Source organism: Syngnathus acus, chromosome 1, assembly GCF_901709675.1.
Source record: "Syngnathus acus chromosome 1, fSynAcu1.2, whole genome shotgun sequence".
NCBI classification, from domain to species: Eukaryota; Metazoa; Chordata; class Actinopteri; order Syngnathiformes; family Syngnathidae; genus Syngnathus; species Syngnathus acus.
Genome location: NC_051087.1, coordinates 6659742 through 6685738, shown reverse-complemented (window position 1 = coordinate 6685738; position 25997 = coordinate 6659742). Strand labels below are relative to the sequence as shown.

At 41.5% G+C, this 25997-nt stretch overlaps 1 protein-coding gene across 4 annotated transcripts in view; it reads right to left on the bottom strand.

Moving 5' to 3' along the window:
* The window catches only part of apbb2b (amyloid beta (A4) precursor protein-binding, family B, member 2b), a 34976-nt gene extending 9666 nt beyond the window's left edge, over positions 1-25310 (bottom strand). For 2 of the 4 annotated variants that reach the window (XM_037250732.1, XM_037250741.1), the window contains exons 1-10: positions 25166-25310; positions 14685-14788; positions 13482-13549; positions 10815-11817; positions 4997-5241; positions 4241-4366; positions 3395-3466; positions 3076-3126; positions 1448-1533; positions 1100-1160 (exon numbers count right to left, since the gene is read on the bottom strand). In XM_037250732.1, the coding sequence (XP_037106627.1) occupies positions 1100-1160; positions 1448-1533; positions 3076-3126; positions 3395-3466; positions 4241-4366; positions 4997-5241; positions 10815-11799 (1626 nt within the window). In that variant the 5' untranslated portion in view covers positions 11800-11817; positions 13482-13549; positions 14685-14788; positions 25166-25310. Of the gene's footprint in view, positions 1-1099; positions 1161-1447; positions 1534-3075; positions 3127-3394; positions 3467-4240; positions 4367-4996; positions 5242-7555; positions 8223-10814; positions 11818-13481; positions 13550-14684; positions 14789-25165 lie in introns of those variants that run through there. The other 2 variants (XM_037250750.1, XM_037250759.1) reach the window with 2 other exon arrangements.
* Positions 25311-25997: the final 687 nt, after the last annotated feature.

Here is a 25997-nt window from a genome sequence, read left to right as displayed (position 1 = left end):
GTACAAGATAAAAACGCAAACGCAACAGATGTACCATATGAAGATTGAGCAAAGTGTGCACTGGCTGACCCAGATTGTAAAGTAGAGCAATGTGTTTTATTTATGGAACACATAGTCCACTCTACATTTTCTATTCAGGGATGTTTGGGTGAGTGGGCCTGTTGAGTGTCTGGCTCACTCTTAACTCCAACACTCATTGCAGGTACACAGGCTATAAAGACAGGCTCATATTTGCAAAACAAAAAGGCTCCCAAGTCAGTAGGATGAGTCTTGGGATGTGACTATATTAATAATACCTGTACATGCTAATGAGCTCCAGGATGAGTGCCATACAAAAAAAAATTCACCTTTAAATTTATGACGTCTGAATGTCACTGCATAGTGACTCTGCATTTGAAGCAGGGGAGGCAGTGCAGCACCATAGCCAGCAGGAGGCGCTCGTTGTCTTTCCAATAAGCATATGATCCACAGACCAGTATTAGAGGAGAGCAAATAACCCCGATTTATAATCCTGATCGTGCTCTTCATAGAGTAACCTCCTTCAAATCGCACTGTGTTGACTTGTTCTCTGCCCAAGGACGCACACGTTCATCATTCAAGCCCTCATTTGTTGACCAGACCAGACAGACCACTGTGAGGCTTGTGTTTTTCCTTGGAAGGCAAATCGGTTTGGTTTGAAACGATGACAGGACATCAAAACGAGTTAAACTCAAACTGACATTTGTCGATTTTCCTCTGTCATGCCACCACAAATGTGTAGCTCATTATCTAGAAAAAAATTAAATAATGGATTTAATCGCAGAAGAGATTCTGCATGCATACTTGTAGTGTTGACCTTTGGCCAAATATGCTGTCATGGCTTCAGAGTCAGTAGTGCTGAACATTATTAGCAATGTGTCTGTTTGTTCAACTAATCACATTTCAAACCGGCCTCAGACTACGTCATAATAACGTCAGTATTTTTCCGTTCTCAGAGAGCAAAGAAATGCAGACAGGAAAGCAAGTGGCGCCACTGCACTTCCTGACCACTAGGTTGTGCTATCGAACTTGTGTCGAATGCCTCCAACACAGACAAGTCAAACTATTTCTGAGTCTTTACCTTTGATTGTGGGTCACTGTTGCCACTGCTGGAGTCGTCTTCTTCCACTGCTGGACGGTTTCTGCAATAAACGTCAAAAGCAGATATGGAATATAGTGACGATGTAGTGTTGCTGTGGCGACCATTCGCTCCACTGAACACTAATTTAACAGAGAAGTCATTACACTAACAGACATCCATTTCCTGATTGGGAGAGTAAATTTCCTGCTTCATCGGAAGTTATTTAACAGTGATTAAACAGCAGATAGGAGAAACTAACCAGATGTAGTTGGAGCATCAGGTAATTGAGTCACAAGAAAATAATTTAAAACTATGTGAGGGAGGTTGCACAAAGTAATGTCAATTTACCTTAACTTTAATGATGCATAGCGAAGCGTTGCACCCTCAAACTCCTTTAAACTGGGGTCAGGGTTCACCGTGGCCGCTTGCAAGTCCTGGTGTGTATAAACAATATCGTCAGAATGTAGGAAAACAAGCAAAACACACATAAGACCTTAAAGCCCCCTTCACACATGGAACCACTAATATTGCGCGCTGAGGTCATTATCCTTGACCCTCAGGTGCATGAATTGTAAAAGCCTGAGTCAACGATTTTTATGTTGTGTTTTTCCTGTTCTTCGCTTCAGTGCCAATGCCTCACCACTGACTCAAAGTTTCCCCGCCATCCAAGCAGAAGATTTGCTTTCACATAATACGCCAGACTCTTTTCTCCACCTGTCCGGTCCATTTTTTTGCCATCTCACCACACCTACCATTGCTCTGGACAGTTGATTCAAAGTCCTCCGCCCTCACTTTCTCTTCTCCCTGTAACCTCAACTCTTCCTACTTTATCGCTACCTCTCATTCATACGCCATATGTTCTGTTTTAATTCAGCTAATCTTTATTCCTCTCCTTCCAGAGGAAGGAGCTCAGCGCTAATAAACCGATGTACTGCATATGCTTAGTTCCATTTATCCCTCGAGTGTATAAAAGTTAGCAAAGCACTAAAGCGCTGGGGGGAAAAAAAAAACTTTTTGCTTTTTGTACTTTCCGTCATCATAAAGGCACACCACTTCGTACCGCTCTGGCTGTTCCCAAACCTCATTAGAAAAGTTCTGGTAGGCTAATAAATGTCAAACTTGGACACATAGCCATAATCTATTCTGCCTTCACCCCCACTTTCTTTTTTGGTATGAACTGTAGGTGGCACTTATGCAGCAAAAGAAAAGCCTGTATGTTCTTGGACATTTTTACTCAGCAAATTTTTCTCACATTTTTACTCGTCGTATTGGTGTCAATGAAAAAGCGCCATAAATTCCAACAGATTGAGCAAAACATTAGTTGGGTTGGATAGTTGATGGTTGCCTTTGTTGGGCTCCCAGTCTCATTTTTACTCAAATCATTTATATAGACTTGTTAAACGCAAAATGTCCAAATCAACTTCAAGCTCAAACTGACACTTCAGAGTGCTAAAGTCAATGCGTCAAATTGTCTGTCTGCTCCACCCCTAATTTACAGTGTGCTGATCTTAATGCAATTTAATGTATGTGGAATACTTGGCCAAAAAATCTTGTGTGTGCATGTGGGAGAAGGGCTAAAAGGACAAATGGTTAAACACGACATACCAGCATGCATCCATAGTGCTCTGGTTGGATGGAGTGATGGCAATGGTGCGCTTATATGTGCAAGGACATGCTCAGGCATCAAGTAAAGGCAGTTTGCGTAATATGTGAAAACAGTCTGTGTCAACACATTCATGTCTATGCAGCAGGAAGGTTAAGTGAACAGACAAGAAAGACACACGTTGGTTCGGTGTGTTGCTGAAGCAGCCACGAGACGCTTCTGCTCATCAAGCGTATGACACAATGCTGTGCTCGGCCGGTTGATGTTAGCGCTTTAGCCCGCACATGCTGTCCAGGCAGTTAATGGCGAGCATCATTTATCCACACATTCAGTTTGGGGTGGCAATAAGGCTCATTGAATGCATGATACTTGCCTTCCACACCTCACTATCAATCTTTCCGCCAAAATCACCCCACGTGTGTTTCTACAAATGGTGTTTGGAACACAAGTACACATATAGTTGGGGGTCAAGGTTGAAAGGGGGAGTCAGGAGAGAGAGAGAGAGAGACAGAACAAAGCTGTTAACTAACTTGCTCACTGCACACTTGGTGTTTGTTACAATGAGGAGAAACTTAAGTTCCTTGCTCCCATTGAACATTCACCTTTCCATTTGGAATTAGTAATATATATAAAAAAACATGACAATCGGCAGGAGTTTCATTGAAAGATGGGAAATTCAGCAGTTTCCCCACCTTGTCTTTGTCTTCTTGATGCTCGGGGGTACACTCCTGATCTGACATCCCCTGTAGCGATGTAGAACGAGGCTGGACAGAAAAATGGCATAAAATTCAATACGCTATCTGGACCAAATTCCAAAAGAAGAATGTCATTAAAATAGTACTGAACATGTTGTGACACACATACGCGACTCATTTAGTTTTTTCTCATGTCCTCGTTACTGATGAATAACTAGGGTGGCTCAAGACGATTGAAAAAAAAAGTCAATAAATGAATAATCCACAAGTTGTCATTTTCTATCCTGTGCTAGTCAAGCATATCAAATACAGAGCAGAGATGTGGAATCATACTAATTCAAACATCCGCGCCAATGGCTCGGGCGTGAAAACCTTCAAATTGCTTTTTGAAATGTACATTAGTATGCTAACAATGTGAAAAGAAGCAGCTTAATGTGGCGCGCACATGATGGTGCATTGAAATGCAAGGCAGTAAACATTGACACCTTCACCAGATGGATGTTCTTGTGGCCCGTCTCTCTGCCAACATCAGTCAATCCCATCTAAGTCAATGTTTTATCTACCAGCAGCAGCTCTCTATCAATCTACTTTCCTCTTTGTGACTATCCATCATTCCGCACGACTGACTGATTGATTGTCTCCCTCGTCTTGTATTCTACTACGCCACGGGATTATCGACCGTTTTCTCCCTGCCTTGCTCTCGAAGCTCGCTTGTCTTGTTAGGTTGTTTCTTGTTGTCAGGTATACAGGAAACTATAGATCACGTCATTAGGACTAATTCTCACCGCATGTTCAGACTGTGTCTATCAAGGACAGGAAAAGAGGTGCATGCAGGTTCCTTACAAAATAGCAGCTGTTGACAAATCCACATGTGGGCAGGATGTGTTCGTGGAGAGGCTCCACTGAGCTGTCGGAGGTGGTGCTCCCAGAACGGGTGGAGCCCCTGAAGAAGACCTCGGCCTGACATGCCTACACATACAAAATAGAAAACCGCAGGCAAGAAAAAGTGGTGAGAGTAGTAAGATGTCAAAGGATTTTTCCAGGGAAGTCTTAAAAACACTCACCAAATTATTAATAAAAAAAAAAAAAAGGTGTAAAAGCTGTAAAAAGCAAACCACAAATATGTGGGAGCCTACTGTCAGCAACCAAAATAAAAGCCCCAGCTGTCGGTAAGACGCAATGCAGTAAACTACAAGAAAAAATCTCATCATCTTTATATAAGCAGAATTAATAGAGTTCTTGCATTGAAGCTTCGATTGTGCAGGTGTCCCTAATGATACGGCTGATGAAAATAAAATATCACGCATACATGCATGCATAATCTCTTATATGTTGGGGAACAATGATGACTATTGGGAACTACTTTCAATTCACTGCATGCAACGTCGACTAATCACATTCAGAAGCTATAACACGACGGCATTAATTTGTCTCATTGTATTTAAAAATTCTCAAAGGCTTATCTTTCTATCCTACTTTGCAGTAGCTTCATTTGTTTCCTCAAACCAGCTATTATGATTATTTCAAGCACAAAGGAGAATTAAATAAAAGCATTGTCTAAAACAACTTAGCATATGTTTGCAGTCCCCAGTTTCTCACCTCTTGCTCAGGAGTTGGGGAGGGGCTGAGTGAACCTAGCGACTGTTTACGTGGCGTGGAGCTTGTGTGGACAACTGCCGCCTGGAGCTCCGTCTGTCCAGAGGGTGCGGGGTGGCTGACGGGTTTCTCCCACTGGGTAGCACCCGTGGGAATGTGCCAGTAGTAGTTACCCGCCATGTCTGCGATCTTTTTCCATCCGGGCGGCAGGTCCGGGTCTGTTTGGAATGACTGTTCATTCCAGATATCTGTTAAGAAAAGGAAAGATGTTATTTGACAGAATGGATGGGTAATTAGCGGTTGGTATTGCTGGCAAAAGCCATACAAGGAATAATTTCGTGGCAAAACAAATTAACATGTTTTTAGACGTCATTTGTATGGGTGGCTAATAAAAGCAGAAAGCAAACGTAAGCTTGTTTTGCAGAAGATTGCTGCTTGACAACTTTTTCATTATGCGCTCTTACTTGTGCAACCCATTGGTGAAACTTGCCAAAACAAGCAAAAAGGAAATGACATCATGTTTGCAAACCGCAGCTTGAATGCACCACATGTGATGGCAGAGCACATCTGTTATTTTTATTTTTTGTTTTGCGTCGCTTTTGGTTTGCCCAAAAAGTTTCCTTGATTCATTGCAGATGTCAGAACAAGCTCAGAATTTACACTGAGATTTAAACATCTCAGTAGAATAAAGAGCACATCTAGACAACACCAAGCAGATGGCAGATGTAATTTATTTGGCAGTGACACATTTGGAGGAAATACAGCAGGTAGCAAGATGACACAAACGCACACACTGACGTGGTGTAGCGATGAAACACAAACTTTAAATCACAGTTATAGCATCTCTTCCAAAAAGTCCCCTCGTCAGAAAGTAGCAAACATTTACACACTCAGCTCTTTATAGGATTTTGGTGCGAGTGAGCTTTGTGAAGATGATAAAAACTCCACAAGGTGGTAAACCATCCAAGACTTTATTAGTTACACCAATCAAATAAGATTCAACACAACTTCTATCAAATATTTTGGATTATGGTTGTATTTTGCGGTGTTTTTCCTGATACTTTCTCTCATTTTACTAAATAGCTTGACCAAAACATTCTAAACACCTCTCAGGATGACGCAAGGGAGGTCAAGTAGTTCAAGAGAGTGATAGAGAAAGAGAGCGAGACTTTAATATGCTGAGCATGCTGATGAAACGCAGCATGACGACAGCAGGTGATACGTCACAGTGATGGCCTTAATGGTCTTGGACTCGAATGAAATGCAGGCACTTGCTTGCACACAAACTGGTGTTTTCAGTTAAGTTCGTGTTGTTTAGCCAAAGAAATTGCTTGGAGGTTTGAACAAACATCATCTCCTGGCAAGCCTGTCAGCCGTTACAACAGCCGCTGGATCATTTTGCAATTGGCAACTCTATTAGCAGTGTTAAATATGTCCATATTTTTTCGGCTACGCTGATTCCAGTCAGTAGATATAAACTTTTGATGTTATGGTCTTATTTATGTGCGGACATGCACACATGCAAGTGCACCCTTTCATGCACTTTGAAAATTGCAGAGACCCCCACAAAGCTACAATTGAACCTTGGTAAGGAGTACTCACTGGTTCCTAATAAACTGAAGGACAACGATGGCTGACGACAGAGTAGACCTCGAAATGTCTGTCATATTAAATTATTCACTCCTCACTGTCTCGCCATAAGTTCTACATCAAGGTCCTCTCAAAGTCTGGCGTAATGCTCTTATAGTTTTTTACAAGCACGGGCCTAATGGAAACTAAGGGTGCTCAGAGAGACGTTTGATTATCGGACATCAATTCCAGCCAGAAAAATATGGTTCTCGACTTTTCGTCCTCTAGCAAAAGAGGCTTGTGCTGATTGTGGTTCATGAAAAGTGGCCTGAGGAAAGTAGTAGCTTCTGGCGGCAGTCTATCTAAAGCAAAAAATAGGTCAGAGCATCAAACTACAAGTATCTGCAGAGAGCGTTTTGGTGTGAGATGAGACGACAAGTGGATGTGGATTAGGCACATAAACACTCAGGAGCGAGAGAGAGGGAGGAAGAGAGAATGTCAGAGACAGAACGCTCCAGCAGCCTTGGCTTGAAGGCTGCGTCGTGATTCAAAGTTTGCACCGTCACCCTCGGGCAGCATCCCTCCATGTAGGTCGGATTCAGAAGTCTTAGCGTGACGCCAGCGAGACTAACTGTCAGCGTGCACCTGTGTTGCTCATGCAATTGTGTGATCCTTTCTATTTAGCCACACGAGCTAGTTAGCATGCAGCCAGCTCTGTGGCGAGTTGAGCGTACGGGGGAGGGGAGTGATTGTGGCGCAAAACTGAAAAATTATACATTGTATATACAGACACACACACACACGTTGTGTTTGATTAATGCAAACACACAAACTTAGATCAATAGCATGCACACTAATGATAGATCAATCGCTGATAGACATTTAAAAAATTGTCGAGGTAATAAAACTTGGAATAACATTCACTCACTCACTCATACACACATGCCCGTTTTAAACTACCACAGTCACAGAGAGAGCGAGAAACACACCTACCCTCGTAATTAACAATGACAATGGCGAGCATGTAGTCTTTCCCCAGCATCATACTGTAGTTTGCCAGCTGCCTTATACGGCATGAAAACCCAGAGCTGTTGCCAAACACACACAACCCCAGACAGAGAAGAGCGAAGACGGCGAGGGGGGGCGCAATGCAAGAGAGGGGGGTGATGAGAACTGGAGAGGCGAGGGAGGGAGGAAACGACAAAAGGGGGAGAGATGCCAACAAGAGAGACGGCAAAAGATGGAGGTTACGCTATGTTTCGGTTTGTCCTGCGTGCACATGCTAACGGGCTGAACTACACTCAGACGTCCGTTTTACTCATCCTCATGAAATGTTGATTGCAAAAGTCTTCACCACCTCACACGGTTGCCCTCAGGTCATCTTTCATGCTCAGGTTGATGGTCATTAATATCTGTCTGTTTAAGCAATCGTGGTTTACAGAAATAGACGGAATATTCTACTTGAATTTTTTGGAGAGTGCTGCAGATTGTTTTCAGACCTCTTGTTAAAGCACGCACCATTGTGCGCGTGCATGTTTGTGCTTGCGTGCTTGTGTGTTTTGGCTCCCTCGTGCGAAAGCGCTGTCATACAGGCCCTGGAAACCGCAACATCCCGAGAGGAATCTGACACACACCTGGGAAAACAACACTGCTCTGTCAGCTTTGGAGACAGGCACATGGGAAATATCGACAACTGTGAAATCAGTGTCCATAAATTCGAGAAGGCTATTCTTAAAAAAAATAAAAAATAAAAAAAAAATCCAGAGGATGATGAATTTTAGGGCGTGCAAAACTGTCTCCCCATTGCTTTCAATTCCATCAATACTATTCATATTGATCTCTTGAGTCATTGGAGAAAAACGCAATGTAGAAAGTAATTCAGTTTGTTGCAGCAACAAGACTGAGTTGATGTTAAATATACTTGCAACATATTAAATTTGCAGATGTTTCCGAGTCACGAGGGGCAGGATTTACAGTTCTGTCCAATATGATTTAGTTTAACTTTGAGAATTGCATAAGAAACGCACAGAGGGGAAAGATATTCCTTTTTAATCACTCAGCTCAACTTCCCGGATCTTTTAGTTGTCAAGTTAATTTAGCTTTTGGTGGTCATTTTTAAAGACTTTGGAAATTGAATTTGCTTTTAAACAAATTACAGTTTACACAATTGAAGATAAATGCAGGAAACGGTTGTACCAGTCATGCACTTGGCCGTCAAAGCGTGAGTCAGCGCTCCCTACTAGATCTAACTTATCCCTCGCCGCAAAGAGCCTTTGCATAAATTGTGGGCCCGACTTACTGTAACTTGGATTTTGTTCACATGGTAACTGTTGGCACTAATCAAATTTCTATGAACAGACTTAAACCATGTAGGAACAAAAGTTAGCACAGCTTAAAAGAAAAAACATTACAGCTTCCTACTAATGTATATTCTGAAGAACTATTTTATATACTATATTTTTAAAAATATATATTTTGCAGTGTTGTTAACAACTCTGTTATTTTGACCGCAGGCTTTTTATGTTAATGTACAAATTAAACACTTATTAGGGAAATTCACCATTCATTTTTTTTTAAACTGATACACAATATAGCAAATATGATTCTGTTATTTTGCTATTACTCAGCACCACAAAATTTTTCTGATTCACTTGGATGAAAAAGACTCCGCCGATGCACCAGAGGGTAAGATAAGAGGTATTCTGGGAGAAATTAAATAGCTAGTTGGCCTCATAACTCAGAAAGGCTGAAAGCTTGGTGCACTGCCGCACTCAAGTCACAAGCCACTCCGAAGTAGATGAATGAGATCGACAACAATAAGAGGCTTTTAAAAGCCCAACTGACATGAACGGCAAGATTTTCACACAACGCTGACGAACAAAAGTGAACGGACCATTGCAAGAGAGAAGCAATAAAGCATTAAGCGGCTAACACAAATCAGTCAAAATTTTCAATGACAGTCATCCTCATTGATTTCATAGATTAAAAGGGCACTAGGGATGGCCTTCATAATCAGTTAGTCGTTAAATTGATCATTATGAATGAATAATGCGGACTTGAATGGGGACAACTGGAAAGCAAAACGGAGTGCACTATTATTTAGCTGAGAGCAGACTAAGCAGAACAGTGAAGAAGTGCGATTGACTGGTGACCAGTTCAGGGAGTACGCCCCCTCACGTACGAGCTGTGCTTGAATGTGTGCAAAAGCCATTTTGAAAATGAGGGAATGTCCTGTAAGCGATTAAAAACTTAAGAGGCTTTTGTTGAAAATTAAAAATGCTCCAAGTTGATTAAAAACAATGAAAAAATGATCTAATTATTTCTTTAGCAAGGTGAAGTTACCAATTAAAAGTCAGGTAAGGATGATTATCAGTAGCTATTAATCTGACCCAAATTATATCAAGCCTCCTTAATCAGCAACTAAAAGTTGTTAGAGTTCAATGTCAAAAGTGCTTGGTTCTCTTAAAGGAACAGAAAAAAAATAAATCACACCCGACTGGAGTTGACAAGGAACATTTGGCCAATAATCTGACCATTGACTTGAGTTACTGCTGTCATCTTCAATCAGGAAGACTTTGCTGCCAATACCAAGAACTATAAATGATTGAAAGTTTAAAGAAATTAAAGTGAGCTGACAAAAGAAGTCTAATGATATTGCACGTTTGAAATTAATTCTTACAGGGAGATAAAACTTTTGCACATAAAGCTAAGTTGCTACACAAGAACTTGGGCCTCAGCAAGTTATTTTTTTTTAAAAAGTAGATGTATAATTAGATGTTACGAATTAAGATATGTCATTTACTGAAGACCAGTCCAAGCCTGCTTGCCTTAAGTCAACTGGGATAGCTCACCTGTGACCCAAAGGACAAAACAGGTAAAGCAATGAAATTAATTAAGATATGAGGATTATAAGATTTAAAATAGGGAATATAAAACAAACAGCTTGTGGCAATTGAAAAAAATAAAATAAACAAGAGATTAAGCTCTCGACTGGTCTGTATGAAGACACACAAACACAGGGAGACAGATTGAAACAGTCTAAATGTTTAACCACCCGTGAGGCTATGGAGAAATTTGCTGTCCCAGAAGGATTGTGGGGGATTTACTGCAGACTGGAGTGTTTGTTATTCTCTTCCAGCAATGTCCCAAGTTGGGAATATGTGCACAAATAAAGTCACCATAAACGGATGACGGGCACAAGGGATAGTTAAACCAAAACAAACCTACAAAAATAGAAATCTACATCATGTACCTGTCTCCTCGGGGGAGTTGCTCTCCTGGGACAAAGTGGTCCAACTCAACTCTTCATCGCTGGGGTTCAAGTTCTGGATACGGTTCAGAGCGCAGTCCGTCTTTGCACCGGTCTTTCTGTCTTTCTTAGTCTCTGGAGAGGATGAGGAAGAGGAGGAGCAAGATGCCACTGAGAGTAAGGGTGTGTCCTCTGGGCTGGCTCGTCTGGGTGGGAAAGGTGGAGGGGGCACAGGGGAGTCCTTAGATAGGAGGTCTGAGATGATCTCCAAATTGGATGATGTATTCACTGGAGACTCGCTTTTGATTAACAATAATGGTTCCTTCTCATCGTCTTCATGCTCCTCTGCCGCGTCATGGTCCTCAGCCTTCATCAGGGACTTCAACTCCTTCTCAGACAGGACGCTGATGTCATCGCTTTGCTCCGCCTCAATGTTCAAGTCATAAACAATAGCTCCAGAGTTGCCATTGAGTTGGAGACCCGCGTCCTTGTTGACGTTGCAGCCGCTCTCTGATTCTGAACTTCGGTCCGACTCGGGGTCAGCGTTACCGTTTGGGTGAAGCTCGACAACATCCCCCATGTGACCTTCAGACTCCTCTGGAGTGTTAACGCTCAGCTCTTCCCTTATGATTTCTGGATTACCATCAAGGTCGGTAACATTGAGGTCTGTAGTATTTTTATTGTGATCCTGACCAGCTTTACGAAGCTGGTTGACACCGTTCTTGGCCAGTTTGGGATTGTTGGGGGTCAACAGTTGTGAAGGTGATGATGAAGAGGGTGATGATGAAGGTGGCACCGCCTCCCCAAGGCCCATGGCAGTCTGGATGTTTGTGAGCGCGTATTTTTTGCGACACTTGGGCGGAGTAGAAGAGCCCTGGTTGATGACGTCACTGCTGAGGAGCTGATTGTGAGAGGAGCGTAAACTGAGGGAAGTTGGAGGCTTGGCGGAGGGGCCATTGCGATTGGTCACGTCTACTGACATCATCATGGCAGTCAGTTAGAGCCGCTGAAAGAGAAAGGACGCCAAACGTGAATGCACTAGAAGAAACCTCCGCCAAGACTGAAAATAGAGGTGGAGCAATTAAACGAGTACTAATCGATTTAATATAATCGTATTTGCTATTGTCAAATGATACTTTGCACTACATTTTTTTAGGTTTGTTGTCTTTAACAATAAAAATACATTAAGTACAGGACAAAAAAAATAAACGAGTGTCACAAAGACTTAATTATGATTTTTATGTGCACCTCTAATTGTCATTTGGGGTATTTTATTTTTCCTCCTGAGTTGTCATGTGTATATTTTCCTTACAAAGGACAAAGGTCATTAAGCAGCGGTGGGAAAACTTCTTCAACTTTTGACTTCCCCAGATGCTCAATGTTAACGTCAGCTTCAAAACGTCTCATCTCAGATAGAGGGAAATGGAGTGTGTATATTTGTGTAATCTGGTTTCCCTGCGAGATATGCAACACAAATACACATCAGACAAAGTGTGGGTTGTGTTAACCAATCCCCAGGGATTATGAGGAGTATAAAAAACGGAGGAAAAACATTCATTACTCGTGTGTGTGTGTGTGTGTGTGTGTGTGTGTAAAACCCTCCCGTTTTCATCCAAACTACTTCTCCAACTATAAACGTCATCTTGTGACTAGAAGATTACCTATTCATTAATGCAATCCAGGTTGATGTATTGTGTCAAAAACTCTAGGCAGGAAGTTGTGCCTTAACTAATAAATAAACTCAATGGAAACGTAACCTCCTTGGCAGAGGTAATAAATTCACCGGATACTGCAGGGGAATAGTGTAGAAATCCCTTGCACTCAGTGTTGCCGATCAAATTTAAGGGGTCGCCAAGTTCGTAAACCTGCTGGGACGAGTAATGTGCACCAGAAGGTGTTTTAAAACCCATAAATAGTCGAAAGTCTGCAACAAAATAAGCAGTGTTGGGGGTAATGCACAACAAAGGTGACACCGTTACATAAATAAAGCATGTTTTTGGTAGAAAGAATGCAGACAGTGCACCACATTACAGATGAGGTGTGTTAAAAAAGTTCCAGGACCAATTACTTTCAAATCTAATGCATTACACTGTTCAATATTTATATTTATATATACACTTTCAATACTTATACTTTTCCTGACAACACATACAATGGTGTCTTCTCCTGTTTTGTTCATGTTTGCATCTGTGCTGTCAAAACGTCACAGAATTTTTTGCAGTTCTTCTGAATCTAAATCAAGTTAAAAAAACAGAATGTCTAATGTGCATGGAAAGCAAATTAGTATGTAACATTCAATAAGTGTCAGGAGTAATTAGAGCAACTGCAAAATCAACATTTCTTATTAGGTGTCGGCCAGCACTGCAGTCAAACGTTTTATTTGCCCAAGATTAAATGGCGCCAAACCCAAATCCTCAGCTGTCCATTGTGAGAAATTAAAGTCGTTGTTTTTTCTTCTCAAATCATTGACTCTTTTTGCATCATTAACTGTTGATGTACTTTCCCCTACTGCCTAGAGCTGAAACGTTATCTGTATACTTAACCACTGAGCAGTGGGTGTGCGAGCCTGGAGGTTTTCATTTGATTTAAATCCCTAACACAAACACAGCATGTGTGAAAGCATGTGTACATCTGTGTGTGTGTGCACGCATGTGTGTCTGTCTTGTGTACCTGACAGGAGGTCAGTCATAGAGCATGCGCTGGTCACGGTTCAGGGTTCAGCACACTCAGTTGCACATCTGAACACCGCCGAGGGGGGGGGAAAAAAGCAAAAATGATCAGCAGAAGAATGTGAGGAATCTTTTTAAGTCTCACGGATCCCTCCGAGACCAGATTCATCTGTGCGAAACCACGACGACAGCTGGTTTCTATGGAGAAGGCACAGCAGCTTTTTAATACCGCTTTTAAAAAATGTAGAGGGTGAAGTAGCAATCAATCCAAGGTGACTTCTTTGCATCGTTGTTCTGCATATTGCGCACAACAATTTCTGATGCATGACAGAATGCAAAGTTTCTCCCTGCCAAGCACAATAAAGCCAATCCGTGCATTGTATTACATGATGAAGGTGGAGGCCGATACGCAGATCACCATGTTACAAAATAAAGCGTTTCTTTTTTTTATAAACAGAAATAATCTTCTTTTTCTCTAAGGACATTCCACCCACTGTGTGGTGTAATGGTTATTGAAGCCACTGTGGTAAATACAAATCAATATCTGTAAATGTGCATTTGTAGGCATGTTGAGTGAGATTAGTTAATTTGTTATCATTAGTTTCTATTGAAAATACATTAGTTAAGAATGGAGGTATGACTCGACTTGGGGACCACAAAATTGGTTTTAATACTCTTCTAAATCACAACACATGCAGACACACCTGGACCACACACACACACACTTAAATACCAAGTCATGGTTGGATTGCAAAAGCTTCCTGAAGCCCCGCCAAAGCCCCCAAATGCTAACGACACCACCCACCACCCTTTCCCTACAATTTGTACATGTATTGCATGTGTATTTCTTAGGCATGAATTAAAATGTTCCTTGGGGGAAATCATAAAAAGCCATATTTAGAAAAAAGATAAATCAGGGTTCGCAATGCTTTGAGTAGTGACTGCCTGTCCAATATGTAATTATTATTAGAAGCAATATTTTATTAATTCTTGGAAGAGAATGAAGTGGCGTGCGATTATCTTATTACACTACAGTGACTGAAAATAAATACATTTGTGTATTATTATTCAAATTTTAGCACTCAATTGATTGGGTTGATTGTTGCGGCATGCTTCATATTTAGTTTTTTTTCCACTGACTGGTGCTTCCCAAGTAAATGCTTCTACTGTATGTTGAAAACATTCCAAAATTTTCTGTACTTACCAGTGGTCGAGCATTATGCGAAATATAGATGGAGCATGTCCATGCCGGTAGTCTGCGTTTCACTCTTGATCCAATCACGATGGCCTAAGCGAGGCAGCAGCGTCCTGAGGGAGGGACAAACATAAAAACGGGATTTATGAGCAGGCGAGAAAGAGGGAGGAGGGAGGTGACTGAAAAGGAGAGAGAGAGAGGTCCGCAGGACACCGGAGGGACAAATAAAGATACATTAATTATTCACAGCCGCAATCAAACATTAATATGTGTGCGTTTGTGTGCGGATGTGCGAAAAGAAAACAAGGTTCATTTATGTGTAAAGCTCAGTTTGTCTTTGCTTGCTGCAGAGCCTTCACTGACTGGAACTCTCGTAAACTTGATGTCACAGGAGGATTGTGAACTGGCCCCCTCCCACCGCAATGCTTCCTAACAATCAACACTGCATAGTGCAGACTATACTTCCACACATTTCCAACAACACCAACCTACTGTTTGGTTGGACTGTAAAAATCTCCACTATGGTTGTTATAAAAAGTAATGGACGCCAAAAGAAAATAATTGAGCAGAAAGGTAACATTGACCACATCTAAAAGTTATGTGGTATCGCAGCAAATACAAATTTACAAATGTTTATTTCTTTCACACAAAAAAAAGCAGATTCACAGCATGAGGATAATATTATGACATCATATTCTTCTTTGCGCTTTTAAAAAAATCTCCAACGCAAAGTTCAGTTCCGTTTTTATGATATCAAATGACTTAAGGATGAGGGGAAATAAAATCTGCAAAAATTTATTTGGTTGCATATCATTCCAGTATAATAGAGTGTCATGGAATCAACTTTTGCTTTGTTTTTCACATCAAGCCACAGGCTGAAACCGCTTCCCAGCCACAAATTCCAATGGAGCAGTTTCAAATTGCCCAGATGTGGCCTTAAAACAGAGATACAGAGACTGGATGATGAATTTCAAGGGTTACGTAACTTTTTTTTTTACATACAAACAACTGAACTGAGCTTACTACTATGTCACTGAATTCTTGCCTCTCAATAATATTCAAGACCATTTGATCATAAATTGAAGTGTGGGTGAGCCAAATACAGTCACCACTTTCTACCGAGAGAAAAACAGATGAGGAAGATCTGTTTTTTATCCCTCAGTGTTTAAACCGGTGAAAAATAACCGTCAACACAATAATACAACAAAATGCTCAGCTTTTACTTTTTCTAACACTCTAAATTCAAATAGCAAAAAACATTAGGTACATCCGGTCCATCTGCCCTTCATGGCTTTGACGAGAACCGTCGCTGTTAGAACTGGATCTCATTAAAGTGCACAGCTGTACCTTGCGCTAGCCAACCATTGTAACGCACAAGGGAATCATCATTGAAATATTGGCATCCAAAAAACAAAGTTGCATTCTGGGACTGAAATTACAAGGCACGTGTGGTCCCTTGAATCCTGCTGCAACAAGTCTGCATACCATAAGCGTATGAGAAGATACAGTAATGTTTTATAGCGACGTTTACATGACAATAAACATTTGCCAGCATACATTGCTTTTGACCCGAGGTTACTGCTCTGATGTGACACTCCAGCCCTTTATACAAATAAACATGACCAGAGGCAGCCATGAGCTTCCTGTAGCGGGAGTCTAAAAGGAGGGAATCAAAACAGTGCAAACTTGGCAGACTTACATAAACATAATTCAACACTGAGGCTTGGAGCACTTATACTAAATCTGGATTAACTAATCCTTTAGTCTCAAAAGAAAAACTGGAAAGTCACCGATCAATCGCAGACCTCTGTTAAGGTTGAATAGTTTTGACAAGTGTTTGATTGAAAAATGGTTCCAGTAATTTGTATTTAGCACTTTTTTTTCACCTTCTGCTGGATGTGGTGAGCACTACCCAATCTTGACCCCCCCAACGTTTAAATATATTTTTAGTTTCACTCCCTAAGACCAATTTTCACCAAAATTTGAATGAAAATATGTTTTTTTTTGTGATCCTATATGTAATTTTTTTTTAGGTTCTGTAATTTGTTAACACTATAACAATCAACAAACATCTACTTAGCTTGTGGAAGCGCACTTGTGTTGTACTACCCACCCATCGTTAGAAACCTCTGACTTAGCTTCGACTTGTCAAAGATCAGTGAAATGCTTTTAGTCAGTGCGACTTATTATATTCTGAAAGTGATGGAATGACTTAAGACGCATGCCAGTATCCTCAGCAAGCCGTTTTAAAGTTTAAAAAGCTGCACTTTAATGTACAATGCGTCCTTGGAAACAAACCCATATCTTTATGTGACTAATTGGCGGCTTAAGCATAAAAGACACTCAAGTACAACCAATGAAAGTAAACACTTTAAATTTAGGGTAAAAGTTTGCACTTTGTGGTGAAGGTCCAAATCCAGATTAGTGGGATGTGAAGTGAAACCAACTAAACACTTACAGATCCCGCTATATTTTCCACATCATGACTGCAGCTTTTAGAACCAGACCAGAACGGAAAAAAAAATCCAGAAAGAAGTTTCCACAAGCGGGGTGGAGTGACCATGGTGCATCAGCAGAACAGCGTTTATGCACTGCAAATGTAGCTTGGAGTCCCCTTCTGCTGTGGATAAGGGGGTCTTGGTGTAATTACAGGGCGCCGCTTTGGGCAGAGAGCCACTGGCACTCAAACACAAACAAGCGTTGCAAATGTGAAGGTGACGCCTAATCACACACACACACACACACACATGTGCACACACTTGCAAAAGCTCAGACAGCCACAAGGGGGAGGGGAGGTAATCAGATCCAGGTTGTGTCACAGCAAAAACTAACTTCTGACCTCTCCGCCAAGCCTGCAAGTGTTTGCTAATGTTTGTGCAAATGTCGCTGGTAAGATGGGGGGGTCGGCTCGCACATGAATGAAGGGAACAGCTGCTACATGACCCCCCCCCCTCCCCTTTCCAGTCTCACTTCACATGTGTGCAGAGTGTAGCCACCGACGTTTACAAGACGGTAGACTGAGCTTTTAGCTCCAAAGCACGTGTGGATTCCTGCCAGCAGTTTGCTCGGCCTCTCATCCATCCTTCCTTCCTGCCCTTCCCTCTCAAGGTTTCTCGTCATTCCAGTTCTCCCGCTGAATCCCAACAGACTAAACGTTTGCCTTTGTCTACAAGAGAATTGCTTTCTTTTCTCATTAAAAGTGAAGGTCTGTAAACTCTCATAAAACCACCCATTTCGTTCTACAACTCTAATTTACAGCTTCTCTGCTGCCAGTCTTCTCCCTAACTGCCCCCCCCCCCCACCAACTTGTGACAAAGCCCATCTGCTCCCAAAAAGATGGACAAGAAAGCAAAACTATGCAGGAAGCTGGCCAGGAAATAAACGGCCACGGTGACAAATTTCTATGTGCAGGCAAGGCATGCAGCTGACAAAAATGCAGCCGTGTGTGTGTGTGTGGCGGGGGGGGGGTCCACCATTTGAGTTAGGATGTTAACGTGTAAAGGCAGTTACACAACAGCAGGCAACCTTCCCAGATCACTCTTGGCTTTGTATTCACTGGCTAAAGCGAAGGCTGGGTCGTCTACATTTAGATGGACGCCACATCCTCTACGAGAGGAAGAAATAAAGCGAAGATGAAAACATTGTTTTGGATAGAACTACTGACAGAAATGATATAGTCATAACATTCTTCATTAAGCACAGTCAATGGAATCTCACATATCAAAGAAACCGGACATCTTGGGAACAATTATTAAGTTTTTTACAACAACAAAAAAAAACGGTTTCCGAAGTCCTGAATACAACAAAGCGCCTACAAACAAATGCGTGCGCATGTGTTTCTCCTTGTCATTTCAATCACAGGAAATAACAAGAGGCAAAATGGCACTCAATGATTGACACTAAAACCTAAACAAGCAATTTTGTCGAACTCCAACACCAAACATGCACACAGAATGCTGCCTTGGCTACTCATTGTGGTGTAACGAGTGTGAAGGAAAACCAAAAATAACTTTGAAAATCAACCTTCAAAGTAACACTCGAGAACTTTCTTTGCACGAATGTACCATTGTGTGTGCAGTGTATACATTACACTTACATTGGTGTGGTTTCGCGATGGGTGGGAAGACTGGCAAGAAAATGACCACAAAGAAAAAGAAAAGCAGGAATTTTCAGGGCGTGCCAAAGAATCTGAGGCATGCTTTTTTTTTTTTGCATGACTGTGGGGCATGAACATAATTGTTTAACATACGTGCCCGGGAATTAGCGGTGAGGCTGACCATTTGTGAACATTTACCTGTGAGCGAGTGCAAGGGCATATCAACGCATGATGATGTGTTACTGTGGATTGCATGGCAGTCTCAACCCTTCCCCGATTGTAACACAGGAAGTTGTTGAGACGCTGACAAGTCCTTCAATCCCAAATGAGGTGGCTTAAAAGAACACACATTCCCAGACTCTCAACCAAGTGATACACTCTTCCTGTATTTTCGAACTATGGGAGCAAAGGAGAAGGGGTTTGCGTATGCAGTAACCCCTCCCCTGTTTTATCCAACCTCTCTTTCCGCAGGGGGAGTCAAAGGAGCTGAGGAAAAACATATTGACACCAAACTAAACATTCTGCAGTAGCAAAGGCGCTCCAACTCTTTCATGTTAAATCCTTGCTGCAGCTACAAATTCAATAAATAACTACCCAAGTCTGATTGTGTACTTTGCCAGATTTACAGACATCTAATTTAGTTATTTATTGTACACTTCTTCTCCCCAAAAAAGTCACTTTTCCTGTTATTGATTTATATGTTTTGAAAATCACATTAATATGGGTCAAGTTTTGAAATGATTTATCTCGGTTTCATTTCTTCACACCACAAAAACCTGACAAACAGGGGTGTTATTGATATTCATCCACTCAGGATGTCTAAAAAGTAAAAGTTTGGGTGCAAACAAAAAACTCTAACGGTCAGTTGGGAACATGTATGGGAATAAAAGTCCAGGCCAGGGAGGAAGCAGCGTGAAGAATAGTCATATCCTATATATAGTTGAAATGTGACAGGATGTCCGACGGGAGAAGGAAGTCTGTGAACAACACACATCTGAGACTGTGTGTGTGTTCGCCTTTATTTATGCATCCCCGATGTTGCCTTGCTTCAACATTTCACCAGAAAGCGTGAAATGTCACAATGCTTTATCATTACCGCAAACGTGTCTAATGTGATCTGCTGTCGCATGGAAACAACCGTGAACAAAAGGCGAAGGTCCTGATACGTGAGGCCATCAAAAATGGGTACCACAGTAAAAACAAGACGTGAGGAGGGAAGAAAGTGGATCAGAGCGCTAGCTAGGGTGACTCATCAGAAAAGGAATGTCCTGTCGTTGCCAGAGGAGCCACAGACACCACTGCAATGGCCTCTCCCCCGCCCCCCTCTTCAGCACTTTCAATCATCCAATCCCCCAACTCTTGTTTTTCGTTTTTCCACCACCGTCTACGTTTTGTTGTTCGCAAAGCATGCTTCAAGACTCTTTTTCCATTTATGCCCTGTCAGTGGAAAGTCTAAATCCAAATATATAAATACACAGAGTCGCTAAGATGGCTTTAACATACGTATATATCCAAAACGTTAAATATTTCTGCTTGGTTCCTGGGATGCTGCTGCTGCTTGACAAAGTTTCATGGCAATCTGGTGAATACATTTGGAGTCATCAGAATAACTAACAAACAAACGGATGAAAGAGTCTCCTTGGAAGAGGAAATCTATTTTATTTGAGCCGCCACAGCCCGCCGGATATGACAACGAATGTGGTGAGAAAGCCAAATGACCACAATCATGATTTCTCATTCACATTGTGTTCATTCATCCAATAAGAATGTGCTCTTAAATCTGGGTCTTCTGTGTTTCAACTTAGATTTAGAAACTATTTTATTTTAAAACAGTCAAATAAATAACAAGAGATTTTTTTAATGACTCCTGCTCGAGGGTAAAAATACAAACATCTGCGTGTAGGTCTAAGTATGTTTTTTTTAAGCGCTTTCAAAACAAGGTCTCTAAGTGGAGGACTCAACACATTCAAAACAAACGGCTACTTTTAATCATTAGCTGCTTAGGAGTCTGGACAGAGGTCTCACAAGCGATATTGTACATCCCTGAGGGCGCATTCAAATGCATTGATGAATAACACTGCCGCTGTAATGTTATGTATTGCACTACATAGCCAGCGTTGCTATCGTTTTGACAACCCCACTGTAGCATCGGGTGAAAAGAATACCGAAAAGGCGACTTTGCAAGGTTGGTGCTACTATGTACCACTGTGTGATCCAAATAACTCAATATTTCTTTTTAAACAAGCGCTTCGATCCCACCAGTCAATGCAGGGATGCAGAGCTTACCAAAACAACATCCCGACAGCAAGAAAAGATGCCCTGAGGCCAAAATGCCATGCACTAATCTTTACAGTAAGTAGCCTCCTGCATGCTTTCTAATTAGCAGGGTACTGAAAATCACTTGGCAAGGTCTACTTCCACAGTCCTGCTGATTCTGTATGCATTAGAGGTGCCCATTAATAGCTGAACATTTGCCAGTCAGCTTAAATGTTCTTGGAGATCACAGCGAGGAGGGAGGAGGAGGAGGAGCACCTTGCTGAAGAAACCCAACAATATGTTGGAGAGTGGCAATTTGGAGACAAACCTGAGGCCTTTACACATTCTTTCATCACTTTCTAGCTTTCATGTGGTGGCGTGGTTGGAAAGCGAGGTCACAAAAGAAAAGATGTATGGGAAAAACATTATGCACCCGAACTGGGACTGGGAGTGATGGATAAAAATCAAACTCATTTTTCAGCAGTTAATTATTATGAGCATTAAATATAATAATTAACAAAATAACAGCAAAATAGTCCAAGACAACAATCAACAATACATCAACAGAATGACCATAGCAGGATGACTACGAGATAATTACATTTGTGAGCCTCAAAAACAGGAAAGCCAGATAAGAGTTTACCAAACAACATCTAAAAAAAGCCTCCACAGTTCTGCAACAACATCCAATGAGACAAAAGTTATACCAGGGTGATGGGATGAGAAGAGTGAATCTGCTCGTGATCCAAAACATATCTCATTAGTGAAGCATGGTGGTCGTAGTTTTTATAGCGTGGGCATGGACAGCTGCCAGTGGAACTGCTTCCCTGGAGTTGATTGACGATGCGATTGCTGACAAAAACAGCACGATGAATTCTGAAGTGTTTTGGGGCAATCTCATCTGCTCATATTCAGCCATACGCTTCAGAACTCAATGGACGGCGCTCCACTGCACAGATGGATAATAGCCCAAAGCATACCGTGAAATCAACCAGGTTTTGTTTTTCAAAGCAAATACGTACAAGGTTATGCATTACCTCAGGCTTATATACAAACTGTTGTAATTTCGACACCATTCACCTGATGTGGAAACCCTCAAATTAAAGATGCAAGTCTGCAGATAAAACTATTTGTTTTCTTTCCAATCCATTGTATTGGTGAATAGATCCCAAAAAAAAAAATTTTTTATTGATGTCCCACTATTTATGGACCTGGTTGGATGTGAAACTAGTCTATTCAAAAGGCTAATTTCCATTCTGGATTAATTAAAAAAGGGCGGTATTATTAACGACCAGTTATTAAAAAATGATTTAATGACTCCTTCTTGGACATGTCTGAATGAACCCCTCCTAAGAAAAACTCAACGAGGCAGCCGACTGGCAAAATGCACCGATTAGGAGCATGTGGATGAAAAGTGCCAGAATGGACAAGACTATTAGGCAGATGGAAGCAGAAAATGGTCCCCCCCCTGTCATTTAGTGTCCCACCCTGCAGGATGAAAGGGGGCCTCTGAGCTCCTTCTCTGTTCAAACACACCTCACGGGTGTCTGCTCCCTGCAACAACAATGCAGACACACATATATTGCGGCCTGGCTAACGCAATAAGCCTTTTGAGAGTCAATGAAACACACTGCACCAACAAACTGCAATGTGGTCATTCTGCCAGGCTGACAGCCTGCAAGGAATCTATTCTCTGCTGTCTTAAATTCATCATTCATCTGTCCAGTCCGGTCGGGACCTTCACACACGATCATGTGCACACGTTACACATCTACACACTTGTTTGGTCAAGGGCGGACAAGCTGTATTGTTTCGCAAGGGAAGCGGTGCTCCATGTTCTTTATCTGATTGCTCACACACACACACAGATGCACACGCACCCACTCACACGCACACAAACACTCGTTTCTCGTCAATTGCTGTGCACAAGCTTAACCACACACACAGATGTACATGTTTAAAGTATGGCCAACATAATTACATCCAAACTGCAGGAAAAGATATGTCCTCATGTTTTGGGCTTCACAAGATGGCAGATGGCATGAAGTAAACTGCTATTTTTGGGTGCAGTGGTAGATAATATAGGTCTGTCACTAAACTGTTAGTTGTATTAAACGGATGCACTTTTATCAGACAAAAGCAAAGAGCTGTGGTGGTCAGTGCTTGTCATAAAAGGTGGCCTGCAAATGCCTGAGGCACTTTCTTCCCCCCCAAAGTCAGCCGCTCTTGATGCAGAGACGTGTTACAGAGCCAGTGAGTGTATGATTTTGTGTGTGTGTGTGTGTGTGTGTGTGTGTGTGTGTGTGTGTGTGTGTGTGTGTGTGTGTGTGTGTGTGTGTGTGTGTGTGTGTGTGTGTGTGTGTGTGTGTGTGTACGGGGGGGTTATGATATTAAAATAAAAGGAAGGCAAGGGAGTAGAATGGAATATAGCACTGGACAAACACAAACACACACACATTGCATTGCAGGCAGGTCTGGGCCGTGATGGGGGGGGGGGGGGGGGGGTCCGCAGGGATGACAGTGCACCATTTCATCTACAGTGACACATTTACTTGTTTGGACCAATCCAATGTTAGCCTGAGCTGTTTATGACACAGTAAACAGATATTCTGAGTTTTCAGTGAAAATGAATGAGCGCGTGATGCAAAACAAGACAAGACTGATGTCGCCAAGGAAGAACAGGAAAAAAAAAGATCAAGACGTGTCCTTTGGCAATTTTTGTTATTGTCAAAAATGTCTCCGTACTTCTATGACAACTGGAGAGGCAATCCCTATATACAATATGACACAGTTGGTGGTAGAGAGAAAAAATTCCAACAAATGTTCATATTTTAAGGATAAGAAATCATGCTTTTTTTTTATGCCCCTGACTAGATATAGAGATAAAAGTGCACATAGAAAAAGCTCTAGGCTTTCCACATTCATCTTGGGACTGATGCTAAGCCTTACCAACTTTACAAATAATGCAAACAGTCTCTCCCTTCAATTAGAACATAGAAAGGGAAATCAATGGCTCCATGGGTGTGGACAAAACAAAGAAGCATAATATGTATTCTCTCAAGGGTCAAGCTTGCTGGAGATAGGCTAGGAACAATTATTGCTGGCAAAGTCCGGTACAACCAGGACTGTGCACCAATACAAGCGCCTGAAGCCTCAACACAACAATGCGAGCAAAGTCAAGAGTGTCCTATTTTTATGTGTTTGCTTCACAAAGACCTCGTTTGCACTGACTAGAGAAATCGTACATGGGACAAGACGGGTGTTGTGCACTCTCTCGATGACAAGCATGTGATGTGTTGAAATGTTAGTACGCAACATGCAGCTTCACATAGGTAGGATGGTGCCCGAATATGAGCAAATGACTTTTGCACTGTGAGATGGTCATTTTATGACACATCAATCTGTTGCTATGAATTTTTTCTAATCCCAACCCCATACCATTCTATCCTCAACCAATCTAATCCCAATCGGTTAAGATATATATGGCCACCTCACATTTCACCAAGATAAAATGGTTGCTCAAATTAAAGTATTTTAATTTAATTTTTTGGAAAGAGAATTCCATTGGCTGTAAATAAAACCTGCATGACAAGAAAATATTCCAAACTAAAATCCCATGCTTGCAAAGGATTGAGTCACATAGCTTCGTTTATTTTGTCTTCATAGAGTTTATGATGAAACAAACACATTATAAACATAGGAATCAGGTACGTTTGACCACAAACGTCATGGAGGGTTGTCATTTCGTAAACCGTGAACTTCAACTCATAGATCGCTTATTCCGCTAGATAATGATGATGTGCAATATAATTTTGACGCTTGCTTCTCCAATATCCATTTAAACAGTCTATGCGTGAATACAAGGAAAAGCTTCAGTGGCTTGTTTTCAGGAGGGGGGAAAAAAGTCAATCACAGTTGACAATGAGACAAAACCCACGATCAGGGTCCGTGAACGCCCCTTCTGAGGATCCAGCTTCCCTACGCTCGGCCGCGACCCGTCCGTCCGCAACACAGCGGGCCCATCCGTGGCGACTATCCCACTCCCCATCGCTTCATATACATTTCAGAGCAAAATGTATCCAAAAGAGAAAAGATCGACGGCGGTCAGCCGCTATTAAAGCGTCAATTCCTCACTCACCTCCTCTCCGGTGCGTTTGCGTCCTACTCGCTGCTCTCTCGATGGGAGCTCTCTGCTCTCCTCCCCTGCGTTTCCTCTCGGCGTCTTGCTCTCTTCCTCCAGCCCACCCAGATGCCACTCTTGGCCGTAAGAGGGAACCAGGGGACGCTGCTCCGGAAGCAAAAAACAGCCAAGGCTCCTCCCCACCCGCAAACGGCCACAATAAAAAATCTCGACACCTCAGTTCAAGTGGCCGGAATTAAAGAACAAATCATTTCCAAACTTTTTCTACCTTTATTGTGAGCAATATCAATACCATAGTTAAATAATAATAATAATAATAATAATAATAATAATAATAATAATAATAATAATAATAAATAGTTTCTCTTTTTGAAAGCAAAAGTAAAAATCAAATCAAATGCTGTAATGTGGTAAAAATGTGCACAGTTTACAAATGACATGATGTTCAGAATTATAAAAACAATTTTCCAAGCATATGTGAGAAAATGTTGTACGGTCGATTGAAACCAACGTTAAACTATTTGGTATATAACGTAACAATGCTCATACTATAGATACAATTAAGCAATTAATTTAAATATTGTGAAGACATCAGTTTAGTTTTAGTCCTTTGTTGACATCTAGTGGCCTTTCCTGTTAACGCAAGTCTACGGCTATATCGTCAGGTTAATCTTTATTGATGTTTATTAAAACATAAAATACTTGTATAAGTGGTACAAATGGTAGATGGGTGGATTTATGTATTTTAAGTCAAGACAATTTCTTCATTACAAAAAGTGACGTGGCGTGCGCTTTATTCGTCACGTTTCAATTCCTCCAATCCAACAGG